We start from the raw sequence: 15,923 nt of genomic DNA on the forward strand, positions 1-15,923 counted from the left end.
ATTTTTCTTTTACTTATAAAAGTCAAATTTATTTATTTTATTTCTGTTTTTATCAATTAATTTTAAGAGAAAGTCTAAGGCTGTCAGCAGTTTTATTAAAATTTGACCAACATTTTATCAGCAAGAAAAAAGTGAACAATTTTATACCATTAGATGTAATTTCATACCATTACAAATATTAATGATGGCTACAAATTACAAAATTTGTTGATTCCTAGCACTCCTCGAATTTTAATTCCTATCAATTATATGTTTAGTAAAAACACTATATTAGAGAGTCAATATTTTAATTTTATACTACTAAAATTTTAAATTTAAAATATTATCTAAATATAGGTCTTCCTCTGCCTTTCGCCCTTTGTCCATCTTCCATCTCATCCACCCTCCTGACTGGATGTTCTATCGGTCTTCTTCTCACATGTCTAAACCACCTGAGACGCGATTCAACCATCTTTTCCACAATGGGTGCTACTCCAACTCTCTCCCTTATATCTTCATTCCTTATTTTATCCAATCGCGTATGACCACTCATCCATCTCAACATTTTCATCTCTGCCATACTCAGCTTATGTTCGTGCTCCCCTTTAGCCGCCCAACACTCCGTACCATACAGCATAGCCGGTCTTATAGTGGTGCGATAGAATTTACCTTTAAGTTTTAAAGGCACTTTTTTGTCGCATATAAAACCAGATGCACTCCGCCATTTTGACCAACCTGCTTGGATCCTATGATTTACATCCTGTTCAATCTCTCCATTATCCTGTATGATGCACCCAAGATACTTAAAACTTTTAACTTTTCTTAGGATGTTTTCTCCAATCTTCACCTCTATATTGGGGTTTTCCCTTCTCAGACTGAACTTACATTCCATATATTCCATCTTGCTACGGCTTATGCGCAGACCATATACTTCTAAAGCTTCTCTCCATAACTCCAACTTCTTATTTAGGTCTTCCCTTGACTCTCCCATAAGGACGATATCATCGGCAAAAAGTATGCACCATGGCAGAGGCTCTTGGATGTGCTCTGTGAGTACTTCCAAGACTAATGTGAAAAGGTATAGACTTAAGGATGATCCCTGGTGTAATCATATACCAATAGGGAATTTCTTCGTCACACCACCTTGAGTCTTCACACTAGTTGTGGCCCCATCATACATGTCTTTAATTGCCCGAATATATGCGATCCTTACTCTCCTCTTTTCTAAAACCTTCCATAAGACCTCCCTTGGTACCCTATCATACACTTTTTTCAAATCAATAAACACCATATGTAGATCCCTTTTATTACTACGATACCTCTCCATCATCCTTCTTAATAGGTTTATCGCTTCAGTGGTAGATCTTCCTGGCATAAATCCAAATTGGTTCTCTGTTACTTGTGTCACTTGTCTCAACCTCCGTTCTATCATTCTTTCCCATAATTTCATAGTATGACTCATAAGCTTAATCCCTCTATAGTTTCCGCAACTTTGTATATCCCCCTTATTCTTGTAGATAGGTACCAATGTGCTCTTTCTCCACTCATCATGAATCTTCTTTGACCTTAAAATCTCATTAAAAAGCTTGGTTAACCAGTTGATGCCTTTTTCTCCAAGACCCTTCCAAACCTCAATCGGGATATTATCAGGTCCTACTGCCCTGCCATTTTTCATCTGCTTTAGAGCCTCTTTTACCTCGAAGTCTCGAAACCTTTGATAGTAGTCAAAGTTTTGATCTTCTTCCCTTGTGCATAATCGACCAAGGCTCGGAAGAGTCTTCTGTCCCTCATTAAATAACTCGTAGAAGTAGCTCTTCCACCTTTCATTAATCTTCTCCTCTTGAGCCAATACCTCTCCATCCTTATCCTTTATGCACTTAACCTGATCCAAATCTCTCGTTCTTCTTTCCCGGCTCTTTGCGATTCTATATATACCTTTTTCTCCTTCTTTTGTGCCCAAAGACTGGTAGAGACCCTCATATGCTCTTGTTTTTGCTTCACTTACAGCCACTTTTGTCTCTTTCTTAGCTGCCCTATATTTTTCCCAGTTATCTGCATTGCGGCATAAAGACCACTCTTTAAAGCATTCCCTTTTTATCTTTATCTTTTCTTGTATACTCGCATTCCACCACCAGGACTCCTTGTCTCTTGGTCCTATTCCTTTAGATTCACCAAAATTTTCTTTTGTTGTTCTTCTAATAACTTCTGCCATCTCCCTTCACATCTCTTCCGCACTTCCATTCCCATCCCACTTTGCCTCTTCTCCTACCAGTCTTAGGAAGCTTCTTTGTTCCTCACCTTTCATCTGCCACCACCTCGTCCTTGGGTTCTTTGTATGATGTCTTTTTCTCAACTTTTGCTCAACGCAAAAATCCATGACGAGCACCCTATGTTGTGTTGTCAAACTCTCTCCCGGGATAATTTTACAGTTAATACAAAATTTTCGGTCGACTCTCCTCAACAAGAAGAAGTCGATTTGAGAGCTTGTCATGCTACTCTTATAGGTTATAAGATGTTCGTCTCTCTTTTTAAAACATGTATTTGCGATGAGAAGATCAAAGGTTGAAGAAAAGTCCAAAATAGTTTTACCCTCGACATTGATCACCCCAAAACCATGGCCTCCGTGAATACTCCCATATCCAGTCACTTCTCTCCCAACATGGCCATTTAAATCTCCTCCTAAGAAAATCTTATCTCCCAAAGGTATGCCTTGAACCAAACTCTCTAGGTCCTCCCAAAACCTTATCTTGTGTTGTCGTCTGAACCCACTTGTGGTGCATAGGCGCTAATCACATGGAAAGCACCTCCTTCCACCACAAGTTTGATAGAGATGATCCGATCTCCCACCCTCTTGACATCCACTACGTCCTTCTTCCACTGCTTATCCACAATTATTCCAACCCCATTCCTATTCTTCACCTTTCCTGTATACCAAAGTTTGAAACCAGAAGTATCCAACTCCCTAGCCTTTGCACCAACCCATTTCATTTCTTGTAGGCACATAATGTTAATCTTCCTCCTTGTCATGGTGTCCACCACCCCATGGACTTTCCTGTTAGAGTGCCTGTGTTCCATGTCCCAAATCTCAATCTTCTGTCGCTTCGACCTTTACCTTTTACTTTGTGAACTAGCTTATTTACCCTTGTCCGTTCACGAAAACGCGAGAACCCTTGCTCATTTAACACTACATCCGAGCACCGATGCAGCGGCTCTTGCTTTGACACCGTACTCGAGCCATACGGCGCGTTGCTTCCGGGCAACGACCTAGCTTTAGTGCAATAATGTCTTTGATTCATGTCATGGGGGTTCGGCTATATTTTTATGTTGGTTGCCGAAGACCTAACACAACCCTCCTCCTTTATCCGGGTTTGGGACCGGCTATGTACCACAAGTGTAACATAGGCGGATCGGATCAGATATGACCAAAATTTCGATTTGATCTGCACTAAAATTATCGGATCAGATCTAATATCCGCAATTTTTTATTTTGGATCCGATCCCATCCGCACATTTGCTGATTTGATTGGATTGGATATCGGATATATTCGCAAAACATAAAAATATTTTTAAAATCTTATTTTTATTAAAAAATATTAATAAATTTTTTTCTACTTTTTAAATATATTTATTTTTAAAAAATATTAAACATAATTTTCTTAAATAATAATATTAAAATAATATAATATATATGATAATTATTAGTTGAAATAAAACAAAAGAAAATTTTTTTTTAACTAATCCGGAATATGTGAATACCTACATAAAATTTATAATTCGATTCTATAAGTGTGATCGAATCCGATCCAATAAACTTACGGATTGAATTCGAATAAATACCGCGGATATGGAGATTAGATCCAAAAATATCCCTATTTAACAATGCATGATAAAATTCCTTTTGATAATAATGTTATGATTGTATTGGTGATTTTATATACAGTTGTGGAAGTCGTCTTCGGCGTTTACGACTTTACAAGTGCGACTACGCACGCATATCAAAAAGAGTGTTGTGTGACTCGGCTAAGAAGTTTCCTTTGCTTGAGGAGCTTGAAATTACCAATTGCCACTGTATTCTCCCGATTTCTTTAGAATCTTTTGGTCAAGCTTGCCCTCTTCTAAAAACCTTCAAATTCAGCCACCACCGACAGTATTGTTATGATGACATTTCTTCTTGTCACCTCCTCGCCGGTAATGAATATGCATATGCTATTGCACGAAGCATGCCACAATTACGCCATCTCCAACTTGTTGAAAGCAATTTGGATTATGATGGTTTGCATGCTATTCTTAACGGTTGTCCACATCTGAAATCTCTAGATTTACGTCACTGTATCAACCTTGATTTGAAAAGAAAAATAATAATAGAAATGTTGCAAGGAAGAATCAAGGATTTTAGACTTCCAATTTTAAGTGCATCAACAATTGACTATGAGTTTTGTTCTTTACTACCTTGTGAAAAGGCACTCAAGAATTCGGATTTCAACTATTTAGTAGAGCAATGGCACAGGTTTCAAGATGAAAAAATAGCCAAACTTGAATTAGTAGTAAAATATGAAGACGAGGAGGTTTGGGAGGATATCGATATGATATGGGTCACTATGAAAAATAGAAGAAGGCAAAGGCGAGAGAGTACTAAAAATTTCAAAATGCTTCAAAGATCTCGCCGGAAAAAAGAACGCCTACTGTATCCAAAGGGAAGAAACATGGAGAAAAGGCAAGCAAGATTGACCTCTGAAGCATGTGTTTTGGAGAGGAATTACAATTATTATTATCAAGATTGAATTCAAGAACAAGAGGAGGTGTGGGAGGATAGAGATATCATATGGCCAATTTTGAAAACTAAAAGATGTGCAATTGATGATTTAATTTTCTAGCTATTTTGAGTGTTTATTATTGGTTTTGTTGGTTTGGTACAAGATATTATTTGTTGATAAGGAATTAAATATGATATTTTTTTGTCGCATTGTTTATTTTCTTGCATGTCTTGTCTTTGATGACTATACCAAAAAAGATTTATAGATATGTCGTAAAAGATTTTTGTATTTAATATTGAGTAAACTAACTAATTAGAAGTGTTACAACTATGCTTGGAATTTTGCTTTTGGCAGTGACAGGTTAATATCTTGGTCTATGATTAATGCCAATAAGAAATTACATTCTCAGTTGAAGAATTTTGCTTTGCTTTGTTCTGTTTTATCTATTTCACGAGTTGGATTTGGTTTAATAATGTCTTGTATTGGTTTACCTATAATACTTTTAGTTCTGAACTTAATATTCTATTATGTTTTCCCTTACTTTCCTCTTTGGGTGATTATATAGTGAGTAATTAATTGACAAAAAGAAGTAAGATTAGTGAGTAATTAATTCCAAATGAACTTTAGAATCTTCACCAAAAATCTTCTTCTTCTTCCATTCATCATGGCATTGTGGCACACAACAAAAGGCAGAGGGGGCAAGAATAGAAGGTAGCAAACATCACTTTAGTTTTAGTGGGTAATTTATTTGAAGTAATATAATCTGGTGTCTAAATAAATTTTCGGTTCAAGTTGAATAAAGAGAAGTAAAGTAATTGAAGTTGATAAATTTTAAATTGAATATATAATAAAACACAAACTAATAGTTAGAAAACCATTGCATTCACCTAAATTATTTCCTCTGCCTTTAAGGTGTTAGGAATTTTGACAACCTCAATATTTATCATTAGTTTTAACTTTATTTACAATATTTGAAAATTTTGAATTTCATACTTAATATTTATCTTTTGAAGATTGAAGATTATGCTTTGAACTTTCTTCTTTTCCTGTTCTTTCTCTTTAGAGAGTCTCAGATCTAAAATCGAGAAAATCACACTCATAATCTCAATTCAGCAAAAGAAGAAGAAGCGGCGGAAATGTCGAGCGATAGCGACGAGGATGCTCTCATCTTGAAAGCGCTGCAGGAGCAAGAAAAGCGCGATGTTAACTACGGCAAACCCTCCTCCAATTCCCGTAAGCCCGTCGCCAATTACGTCCAGGCTCCTAAGCGCGGCGGAGCTCCGGCCGCCGCCAAGCAGGCGCAGAGCAAAGGTCGTGTGGCCGAGGACGATGACGACTCCGAAGTCGAGATGCTCAGCATATCCAGCGGCGAAGAGGACAACGCCAGAGCTCCGGCTGCCGCTGCCAAGGGTCGCGGAAGGCCGGGAGCTCGAGACAACGAACGCGCTTGGGACGGCGAAGAGCCTAGTTGCTGGAAGCACGTCAATGAAGCTGACGTATGCTATAATTCGATGATTTTAGATTTGCGTTCATCTAGAGCTAGCTCAATTTGTTTAGATTTTCTGAATGACAAGTTGATTTTGTGTTTGCTTGGTTGAAGAAGCATTAATGAATGCTGAATTTAATTGAACTTTTTTCTTTTTTAATTATTATTATTGTGTTGTGTGTTCGTTGTGCTAGGGAATTAGAAAGTGATATTGATGCAAGTAGTTTTGGTGGAAGTGGTGTTTATGTTTGTATGGTGGAAGAAGTAGTTGTTGTGGAACTTGTGTTTAATTTGGTATTGTTGGGCTTGTTGGGCAGCTTGCTCGCAGGGTTCGAGCGATGAGGGAATCAAGGATAGCACCAGTGGCTCAGAAATACGAGAATAAAGCCACTGCGGCAGGAGGTCCTAGAAAGGGGCTCAATTACACGCAGTCTTTTCCTCGCGGCATGGAATGTGTCGATCCACTGGGTTTGGGGTAAAGTTCATTTTGATGCTTATCTTCCTTTTGTTGCGACTTTTTTTATTGTGTTTTTTTACAATCTGTCATTGCTTTAGTTCATTTAGTTTTCTGCGGACCTAATCTTGGTGATTGTTTGTAGGATCATAGACAACAGAACACTAAGGTTGATCACCGAGTATTCAGAGAGTTCTCACAATGTTGACAATGAAGAGCAGGATCCCAACCTTCGAGGTAATTGTTTTCTGTTATTAGATTATGTTATCCCTAGGAAGCACTTTTTAAAATCAACCCTGACATATGAGGTGTTGTTCTGCATTTATTATTGGGATAGTATTCTCTAAAGTGAGGATAGTTGCAAATTTAAATAGTAAGCTAGTAACATCCCTTGGAATAGTTTTGTTGAATCCACATGCAATGACTGTTATTAGTGTAGAGGTGATTGGTTCCTCACTCTCACTTTGTAATTACATTCTCTTTAGAGGATCCAAATCCCAGTATCTGCAGCTGCAGATAGTATTACTTGGATTGTGGAAGTAATTTTTGGTTCAATTTAGTGATTTACTTCAGACACTTAGTGCTTGTTTGGCTAAGAACCAAATGAAATTCTGGAAAAGAGATATTTTTGGTTATATATTAACTTGTTTGGATTGTATTTGTTTCCCTAGTATTACTTTTGAGGTAGCCATAATTAATTTTGGGAGAATTAAACCTTAATTTGCCTTTCATTTTGTGAGAAATATAAAGTACTTTTGAGTTTTGAGATGAAATGTCACTTTTCCCCATACATTGACAGTCACCTATTTACACACCGTTAAATCATAGTCAGGGGTTTGAATCCCGCCTTGTGCATGCATCAACCCATTGGCTAGTGACAAACCTTTAAATGGAGTTCCGATCCGTGACAGATTAGTCTTTGGCCTGTCGGTTTGGAGGATATTATGGAAAAAAAAAATCATATTATTTGTTCTTTTGGTAATTATACCACTAAAAGTAATTGTATTTGATTTCCCCCACTCTCACGATGCATTTAAATTTCTCAAGGAGGTGGCCATGGTTAAGCCACAAATCTGCTTATCTTATTCATTTCCTTGAGACAAAAAAGCAGAAATTTATGTAGACACACACTTGCACACATTTTATATGGCAAGGGATGCTTTTATCATTTAATATAAAAAAGTAAATGTGATGGGTTTGAAATAGTTTGGCCAGTATCGGCCTTTTGGTTTGGGGAGAAGAATATTATGTCTATGTCTCCCCATGTATGTGTGTTTGTCTTTGAGTGTCTGTGAGTGTAAGTCTGTCTGTATTGTTTATCTTTCTCTGGTTTAATTAAGGGTCATAATTTGATAGTATAATATAAAATGGAGGGAAAGGAAATTCCATCAATTTTTGGAGGGAAGGAATAAGTATGTTTGTGGGTTGAGGGGGCTTTGTCTTTCCAGTACTTGGCTTGTGGATTCTCCATTTCCATTTTGATCAATTATTGAAGGTAGTTGCTATTATATATATTCCTTTACGGGTACAGCAGGTTGGTTGTGTGGAAAAATGCAATAAGCATGGATGTTATAACTTCTTGCTTCTGTATCGAACACTCAAAATTTATGGCTAATGTCCATTGAAATCATATTGAAACTCTTAATTTATACAGAGAATTTATAATCACAAATTACAGTGTGCAGATATAGGTATACTGGGATATCTAGTATTGCATAAACTCTTAGCAAATGTGTTCTGCTTTACACAAGTATGTGCAAATAACTAGCATGTGTTGTTTAGATTGGAAACCTTGTTACTTCCTCTCCTTGTGGTCTTTGTTCATATGATTATTATTGAGTGTTACTTAGGTTGATAGTGTACTTGATGCCTTTATGCAGAGAAATTGCTTTATTTTTCCGAGAACTTCGATCCAAAGCTGTTCTTATCACGAGTACATGCTAAAACAAAAACTGAAGATCTGGTAGCTGGTGCACGTGCTTTAAAAGCTGATTTCCAAAGTCGTACCGAGCAGAAAAAGCAGCTGGTTAAGGATAACTTTGACTGCTTTGTCTCTTGCAAAACCACAATTGATGGTATGTGGTTGATTTATTATTATTGTTATTATTATTATTATTATTGTATGGTTTTCAAACTGCAATTTTAACCATTGAGAATCAATCATTTATTCTTGATGACTGGTACTCCTATCATGCTCATTGCTCATGTTCTTACTCTATTTCCATTTGTTGTCCGTTATATCTGTAAAATGTTAGGTTTAATATCACTTTTTTATCCTCCTTATCTGTCTTGATGTTCCTCTTTTATTTATTTATTTTTAAAAAATCACAGCTATTTTTGCACTATCCTGTGGCTAGCTTTTAATGGAATATTTTGTTTATTGAATGTTGAGTGTGCTCTACAACCTTAGATCAATTTCTCTTGATTACTTTGCTGGTTTTAGGAGTTCAAAAGAGGCAAAATCTTTTAATATATATGCAATATACACCATACACACCTTTTTCTCCTCGGGTAAATTCAAACACACCTTTTTTAGTTTTTATTCATTATTTAGATATCAAGTCAAAGTTAAGACGAATTGAGGATGACCTTTAAGAATTTGGGACTTCCCATATGTTTAATATTATTCAAGAAGTTGGTTTGTAACACAATCATGCATTGAAGCCTTTGCAGGCTAAACATGCCCAATTCACATACTTTCAATGACAGACTTTTGAGACAAACAAATTTATGTGATAGGATTGATTTTTGGCCTCTATTTGGTGTAAAGTGCATGATCTGTTTAGGGTTTAGAGTATTTCCCTCTTTGGTGTGTTGAGAGATTGGAATGCTATGCTAAGTGCTATAATTGATAAAGCGTGCAGTGCATGCCAATCCTTCTATATATTCGCTAAAGGAACTCAAACTGGCCATTTACAAAGTACCAAACAGATGCCAGAAAAGTAATCTCTTGAAATAATATCAATAATCGGAAGGGAATAATTAAAAACTTTAGATTTTCTTCCAACAAATACACCAGAGGACTGCAAAAATCGAGGTTTATTATATACGCTTTGATTCTTTATGAGAAGCAAACTCAGAACTGTCTCAAGAGATCTTGATTCACGCTGATGGATAAAGATATGAACCACTTAATCGAAATCTAGACTACACACTATACACAGTTAGATACAAAGTGGTTAGAGCCCTACACTTTTGGAACATGTCATTCAATTTTATAAGAAGCACTCTTTTTTTTCCCCCTCAGTTTTATTTGGTGAACTGAAACATGCTGGCCTTTTTTTTTTTTTTCCCTCTCCCCAACCACTATACAGATATTGAATCAAAGTTAAGAAGAATTGAGGATGACCCTGAAGGATCTGGGACCTCCCATTTGCATAGTATTATTCAAGGAGTTAATTTGCAAGCTAATCGTGCTTTGAAGCCTTTGTTTGAGAGACAAGTGAGTGAAGTCTAAATTTTACATTTTCTTGTGGTGTCTTTTTGAATATTTCAGAATTAGTTTTTTCCATGAATTATTTGGATTGTGTAGGCTCAAGCCGAAAAAATTAGGACTGTCCAAGGAATGCTGCAGAGATTCCGAACCCTTTTCAACTTACCAAGTACTATCCGTGGTAGCATTAGCAAGGGGGAATTTGATTTGGCAGTCAGGGAGTACAAGAAGGCCAAGTCAATTGCTCTTCCTTCTCATGTACGAGACTATTATATTGATTTAAATCTTTTTATTGGTTACTCTTGTTTGATTGGTGGTGGTAAGCTATATTATTTTAGAGGTTTATTGAAATTTCAATATTTATGTCACTGAGGTTTTTTCCATTGAAGAGTTGCCATTCGTTCCAGCATTTACCATGTGATATAATATTTATGGATTTTCTCTTCTTTTCCTGAACAACTTGTCATGCTCTTTTCTTATTGAAGTTAGCTTTTCATATGATCTTGATTCAGATTCAGGTGGGGATCCTAAAACGTGTTCTCGAAGAAGTTGAAAAAGTGATGAATGAGTTCAAGGCAATGCTTTTCAAATCTATGGAAGATCCGGAAATAGATCTAACAAGTGTAAGTTTTTAATTTCTTCACTTTAACAGCCATTTCAGACTCGAATTAATTGACAGAATCATCAACCTAGAAGGGAGGTAGCATTTCAGGCAGTATCCTTGTTTGTGATGACTGATTTTATGGTTGCTCCTACAACTTTCTCCGTGGTAATTAATGCATAATGCTGCATCAAGCTATATTTAGAATGAATTTTGGTTAATGGGTTAAATACAATGGAGCATCAAGGATAGCAGGTTTGATGTTTTCTTAAAGATTGGTATCTACTTGAAGCTTAACCGTTTCATTCGCATTTGGTGTGGTATTTCAAACTGTTAATTGAGTCATGTCCCTGGTAGTGGATTAGTGGTGTTTGATGAGGAATTTGGGGTACTCTGCAGGAGATTTTGGGTTGACCCTTTGTGTAACCATTTATTTACAAAAATTGCATTGCCTCGGTAAATTTAGAATAAAACATGACTATTCAAATTGTTATGTGAGAAAAGACTAAAAGACTGAGTCTACCCTGATAAACATTATACATTCTGGAAGTTGCTGAATTGTATGAATCTATTAAGTAGTATTGCCTTCTTGTTTTTTTGTTTTTGGTCTTCTATCTGTATTCTGCTTGCAGGGTGATTTTTACACATGTTTATTCTCCATGTAGCTTGAGAATACTGTGAGGTTGCTGTTGGATTTGGAACCAGAGTCCGATCCAGTCTGGCATTATTTGAATATACAGGTTTGGAAATTTTCTTCGTACCCATTGTTTGAAATATTTGTCATGTATTTTCATATTTTGCTGCTAGAGTTGTTGTAACTTTGCATATATATTGTGTAGCTTTATAGCTCCCCTGTCCAATGTCCCTTTTACTTTTAATATTCTCTCTTTTAAGCTTCACTTATTCCTTAAGAACCTTAAGGCTTGTTTGGATTGTGAAAACATTTTCTTTTTTCATTTCCAATATTTTTTGTTTTTAAGATTGTGAAGAAAATGAAAAGAATAAAATCGTGTTTTCTATTTTCTTTTCACTCACAAAATCCTGAAAATAGAAAATGTTTTCACAAAAACAAGCCTTTAGTTTTTACTTTGAGATGGCTGAATGTGGAGTCCATTGGGTTTGTTTCCTTTACAGAATCAGAGAATCCGAGGTTTGCTTGAGAAGTGTACATCAGATCATGAGGTCAGAATGGAACATCTGAAGAAGGAATTGCATGAAAGGGCTCTTTCTGATGCTAGGTGGAGGAAGATTCAAGATGAATTGGGTGAATCTGTAGGTGCAAACTGCATTAAGTTGATTGTTGGGTTGTTCTTTAGTTGACTTAAGAAAATGGCATTAAGTTTTTCCTTTTTAATATTCTTTTTACAACTATTGTCAGTCAGATATCAACAGCTCTCCTATTGTTGGTAATACCCAATCTCATCTGGTAGATCTAACTGGTGAAGAGGTTGATGCTCTAAGAGGAAAGTATATCCGTAGATTAACTGCTGTAATCATCCGCCACATACCAGCCTTCTGGAAGGTTGCACTCTCTGTTTTCAGTGGAAAATTTGCTAAGGTACTATGAGTTTATTAATTTATTTTTGACTTAATCTATGTATACATGAGTTATTTGTGACATTTTTATTTTGAGTCTTAATTTAGGCATGTCTGAATCATCATGCTTAAAAAACTCTTCCACTTCTCGTTGTAATCTAGCTGCCGTCCTTGATTGCCATTGCCTTTTTAACTGGGTTTACTGCTTTATTGTTTTTTTGCTTTTACCATTGTATATCATGATACATGACAGAGCTCAATGGCGTCGTTTGATTCATGTAACCGACCCCACCTAGTGGGACAAGGCTTTGTTGTTGTTGTTGTTACCATTGTATATACTCTATTTTAATGCTGTTTATTTTCTTCAAGATGTCATAAGGAATCACATCTGCTATATTTTTGCATCTTTTTTTCTTTCCAGTCTTCACAAGTTCCAACAGATTCAAATACCAACAGTTCTGCTAATAGAGTTGAAGAAAAAGCTGGAGACACAAAATACTCAAGTCATTCTATGGATGAAGTTTCTGCAATGATATGCAGCACAATTTCAGTTTATGGAGACAAGGTAATTGCGCTCTATTCATTTTTTTCTTCATTTAAAAACGTGTTCATTATCTCAAAACTCAATTTTTCATCCATTTTGTTTGTACTCAATTAGAGAAATGTTTGCTTTGAATGGATGGTGCTATTTTCTTACCAAAAAGGTAAAAGGATTATCATGACGTTTGAGCCCTGTGTTCGATCTGGATATACTTGGTGGTAGTGTCCTTGATGCTTCTGGTCTTTGATTATTTTTTCCATGATCCTGTGCTGGAAGGAAGAGCCATTTAGATGGACCTATTTTCAGAACAAGAACTTGTGTTTTTAGAATATGTATTTTTCTGTGAGTTGAGTGTGAAAGTGTCCGTGTATGTTTTCTTTTGTTCCTTTTTAAATTTATCTTAAAGTGTGTGGGATGTATCCAAGAAAGCTAAGTGGTTTATAAAATAAATGCATTCATCATTAGATGCTAATGGTATCTTGCTTCTGAAGTAGTCTCTTCTATGTTTCGTTTTTCTTTTTTAACACGCTTACATGTGGGCCCTCTTCCTTTTCTGTTGTCCTAGTTGCTATATATGGAAACCTATTTTAAATAGATATACATAAGATCATCAGGCTACATGCATGCCAAAACCTAATTCAGTAATTTGTAGAAGCATTATTGTCCTAGTTGTTATTATATGGAAACTATTTTAAATAGACATACATAAGATCATCAGGCTACATGCATGCCAACACCTAATGCAGTAATTTGGAGAAGCATTCATTAATTATGGTTGGTTTAGAATGTAGGCTGCAGGTTTTCTTCTTTTTACTTTTTTTTTAACACCCCCGATAGTTTCTCATTAGCGCAGGTTATTACCATCTTTAGTGATCTAGAGGAATCAAATGTCCTCCGGTCCTACATGAGTGATGCCATAGAAGATATATCTAAAGCATGTGTAGCTTTTGAAATGAAGGAAGCTGCTCCTCAGATTGCTGGTATTAATTTTTGGGGTCTAGAGTTGTTGTCCTTGTTAAGTTTTTGAGTGTATGTCTTTCTTTTTGTTTCAGTTGGTGCTCTGCGATCACTGCAATCAGAGATTACAAAGATTTATGTTCTGAGGCTTTGCTCTTGGACGCGAGCATCAGTTGAAGAGATCTCAAAGAATGTGACATGGGTTATTGTTTCTATTCTTGAACGGAACAAATCACCTTACGCAATCTCATACTTGCCTTTAACATTCCGTTCAATTATAGCTTCAGCGTTGGATCAGATAAATACGTAAGTCTAAATGATTATCTTATAGGATCTGGTATGGTTATATTTCAATAAAAGACACACAAATTTAAAGTTCAAAATATGTATAGTTGTGTATGTACAATAAAGCTTTGCACCATGATACCTTTTTTTTATACCTTTAAAAAAAAAAAAACTTTTAAGTTCTTCATATGTCTTAGTCTTACTGTCAAACACAGTTTAGTGTTTTGGGGGAAATAGGGAAATGCGTAGTTTTCTTAGCTCATACTTTAGAAAATCATGATTGCAGAGGAAAAATCTTAGGTTTAGATTTGTTAGTGGTCAAGTCTAACTTTTCAGGTGGAGCCATGGAGGACCCATAATGGTTCTAACTAGCTGCCTGCCACACAAGGGCACTTACGACCTTTAGGTAGAGTCCCAAGGATAATTTTGTATCTATAACTAGAATTAGCTCAATATTATTGAATATTAAAATAAATGATGTTAATGCAATATTAGAATAGGTACAGACTATAGAACAGATAAACCTCTTCCTGGTTGGTTCTAGTTATTTTTAAACGATGACACGGCATACTGCAGGCAACATACTTTTTTGTTTTTCAGTTGTCATGGACTCATGATATTTACTTTATCTAAGTTCTAAAAACCTGTCTTAATTTTTCAATAATCATCTCTTCAGGATGCTTCTGTCCTTGAGGAACGAGGCAACAAAGTCAGAGGATACATTTATACAACTTCAAGAAATTCAAGAATCTGTCAGATTGGCATTTTTAAACTGCTTCCTTGATTTTGCTGGTATGTTGGATTAGTTGTCTGATCTTGTCTCTATTGTCCAATAGCTTATTTCTTCCCGGTAAAAGTAACAGCAGAATGAAAGAAACCCAGTGTAAGTATAAAATGGTGGTGCACTTGGATTTTTAGTTAAAAAGTTGGCTATTTTGGTTGATTTTTAGGTAATTTAGAGCGTATTGGAATTGAGATTGGCCAAAATAGATCAGACATAGAAGGTTCCCAGTTAACAAACGGATATTCCCATGAACTAGAACAAAATGCAGCTGATGGTGTTACCGATCCACATCAACAATTATTGATTGTTCTAAGTAATATTGGATATTGCAAAGATGAACTTTCGTATGAATTGTATGAGAAATATAAACATATCTGGCAGCATTCCAGGTACTTTATCATAGTTGTTCCTTCTTAATTTATGTACGTTTTTGAGTTCTTGTAAAATATTGATGCATTTATCAGGAATGGTACTATTTCAGTTCAATTTGATTTGATGATCCAGTTGGATTGTGTGAGAATTCATTTAATACGTTGATTTGTATATAGTTAATTTCCTAAGCTATATAGACAAAAGAGATGGGACTGGGATTCCAATTTGGCTATAAATCATTTCAAATGATCAAATGTTTTCTCTTTCAGAATCCCATGGTTGAATACTTTACTTTGTGCTATGTGGTGCTTTCTTGAAATATTGTATCCTACTTTGTATTTGCTGACATTCTGGTCCTTGATTTTCCTATGATTCAGAGGGAAGGATGAGGCAAACGGTGATGATGTACAAGATCTTATGATTTGTTTCTCAGGGCTTGAAGAGAAGGTCCTTGAACAATATACTTTTGCAAAGGTAATGGAGAAAGTATTGTTTCCATCTTCTGCAAGGAAATAAGTGGGAGGAAAACGTATGAAATTTAGCAGTCTAATCAAAGTTAAGGAGCATTAAATTACTTAAGTTGATATTGGATATTGTTTGACTTGTTGATTTTGTGGAAGGAACATTTCTTGGCAATGTATTACCTCCTCTTGTTGACATAGTTGAAGATAATAAAATTATGTTAGAATAATAGATGTTGCCTCATCTTTCACAAATATAAATTATTCAAATAGTGATCAT

General features: G+C 35.7%; 2 protein-coding genes across 4 annotated transcripts in view; both read left to right on the top strand.

The window, feature by feature from the left end:
* Positions 1 to 4,941, top strand: part of LOC110266316 (putative F-box/LRR-repeat protein 9) — a 16,856-nt gene extending 11,915 nt beyond the window's left edge. Inside the window, exon 2 of the mRNA XM_021110703.1 lies at positions 3,920 to 4,941. Within this exon, the coding sequence (XP_020966362.1) occupies positions 3,920 to 4,760 (841 nt within the window). The 3' untranslated portion in view covers positions 4,761 to 4,941. The remainder of the gene's footprint in view (positions 1 to 3,919) is intronic.
* The window catches only part of LOC107617663 (exocyst complex component SEC5B), a 15,983-nt gene continuing 5,802 nt past the window's right edge, over positions 5,743 to 15,923 (top strand). For all 3 annotated transcript variants that reach the window (XR_002353573.1, XM_016319480.2, XM_021110704.1), the window contains exons 1-16: positions 5,743 to 6,229; positions 6,537 to 6,694; positions 6,819 to 6,910; positions 8,554 to 8,748; positions 9,988 to 10,115; positions 10,206 to 10,364; positions 10,619 to 10,729; positions 11,373 to 11,447; positions 11,842 to 11,979; positions 12,086 to 12,265; positions 12,665 to 12,808; positions 13,638 to 13,764; positions 13,837 to 14,047; positions 14,703 to 14,818; positions 14,977 to 15,199; positions 15,560 to 15,656. Coding sequence is in view for 2 of the 3 variants with exons in the window: in XM_016319480.2 (XP_016174966.1) it covers positions 5,870 to 6,229; positions 6,537 to 6,694; positions 6,819 to 6,910; positions 8,554 to 8,748; positions 9,988 to 10,115; positions 10,206 to 10,364; positions 10,619 to 10,729; positions 11,373 to 11,447; positions 11,842 to 11,979; positions 12,086 to 12,265; positions 12,665 to 12,808; positions 13,638 to 13,764; positions 13,837 to 14,047; positions 14,703 to 14,818; positions 14,977 to 15,199; positions 15,560 to 15,656 (2,514 nt within the window). In the remaining variant the exon portion in view is untranslated. The remainder of the gene's footprint in view (positions 6,230 to 6,536; positions 6,695 to 6,818; positions 6,911 to 8,553; positions 8,749 to 9,987; positions 10,116 to 10,205; positions 10,365 to 10,618; positions 10,730 to 11,372; positions 11,448 to 11,841; positions 11,980 to 12,085; positions 12,266 to 12,664; positions 12,809 to 13,637; positions 13,765 to 13,836; positions 14,048 to 14,702; positions 14,819 to 14,976; positions 15,200 to 15,559; positions 15,657 to 15,923) is intronic.

This window comes from Arachis ipaensis, chromosome B09 (genome assembly GCF_000816755.2).
Source record: "Arachis ipaensis cultivar K30076 chromosome B09, Araip1.1, whole genome shotgun sequence".
In the NCBI taxonomy this organism is placed as follows: Eukaryota; Viridiplantae; Streptophyta; class Magnoliopsida; order Fabales; family Fabaceae; genus Arachis; species Arachis ipaensis.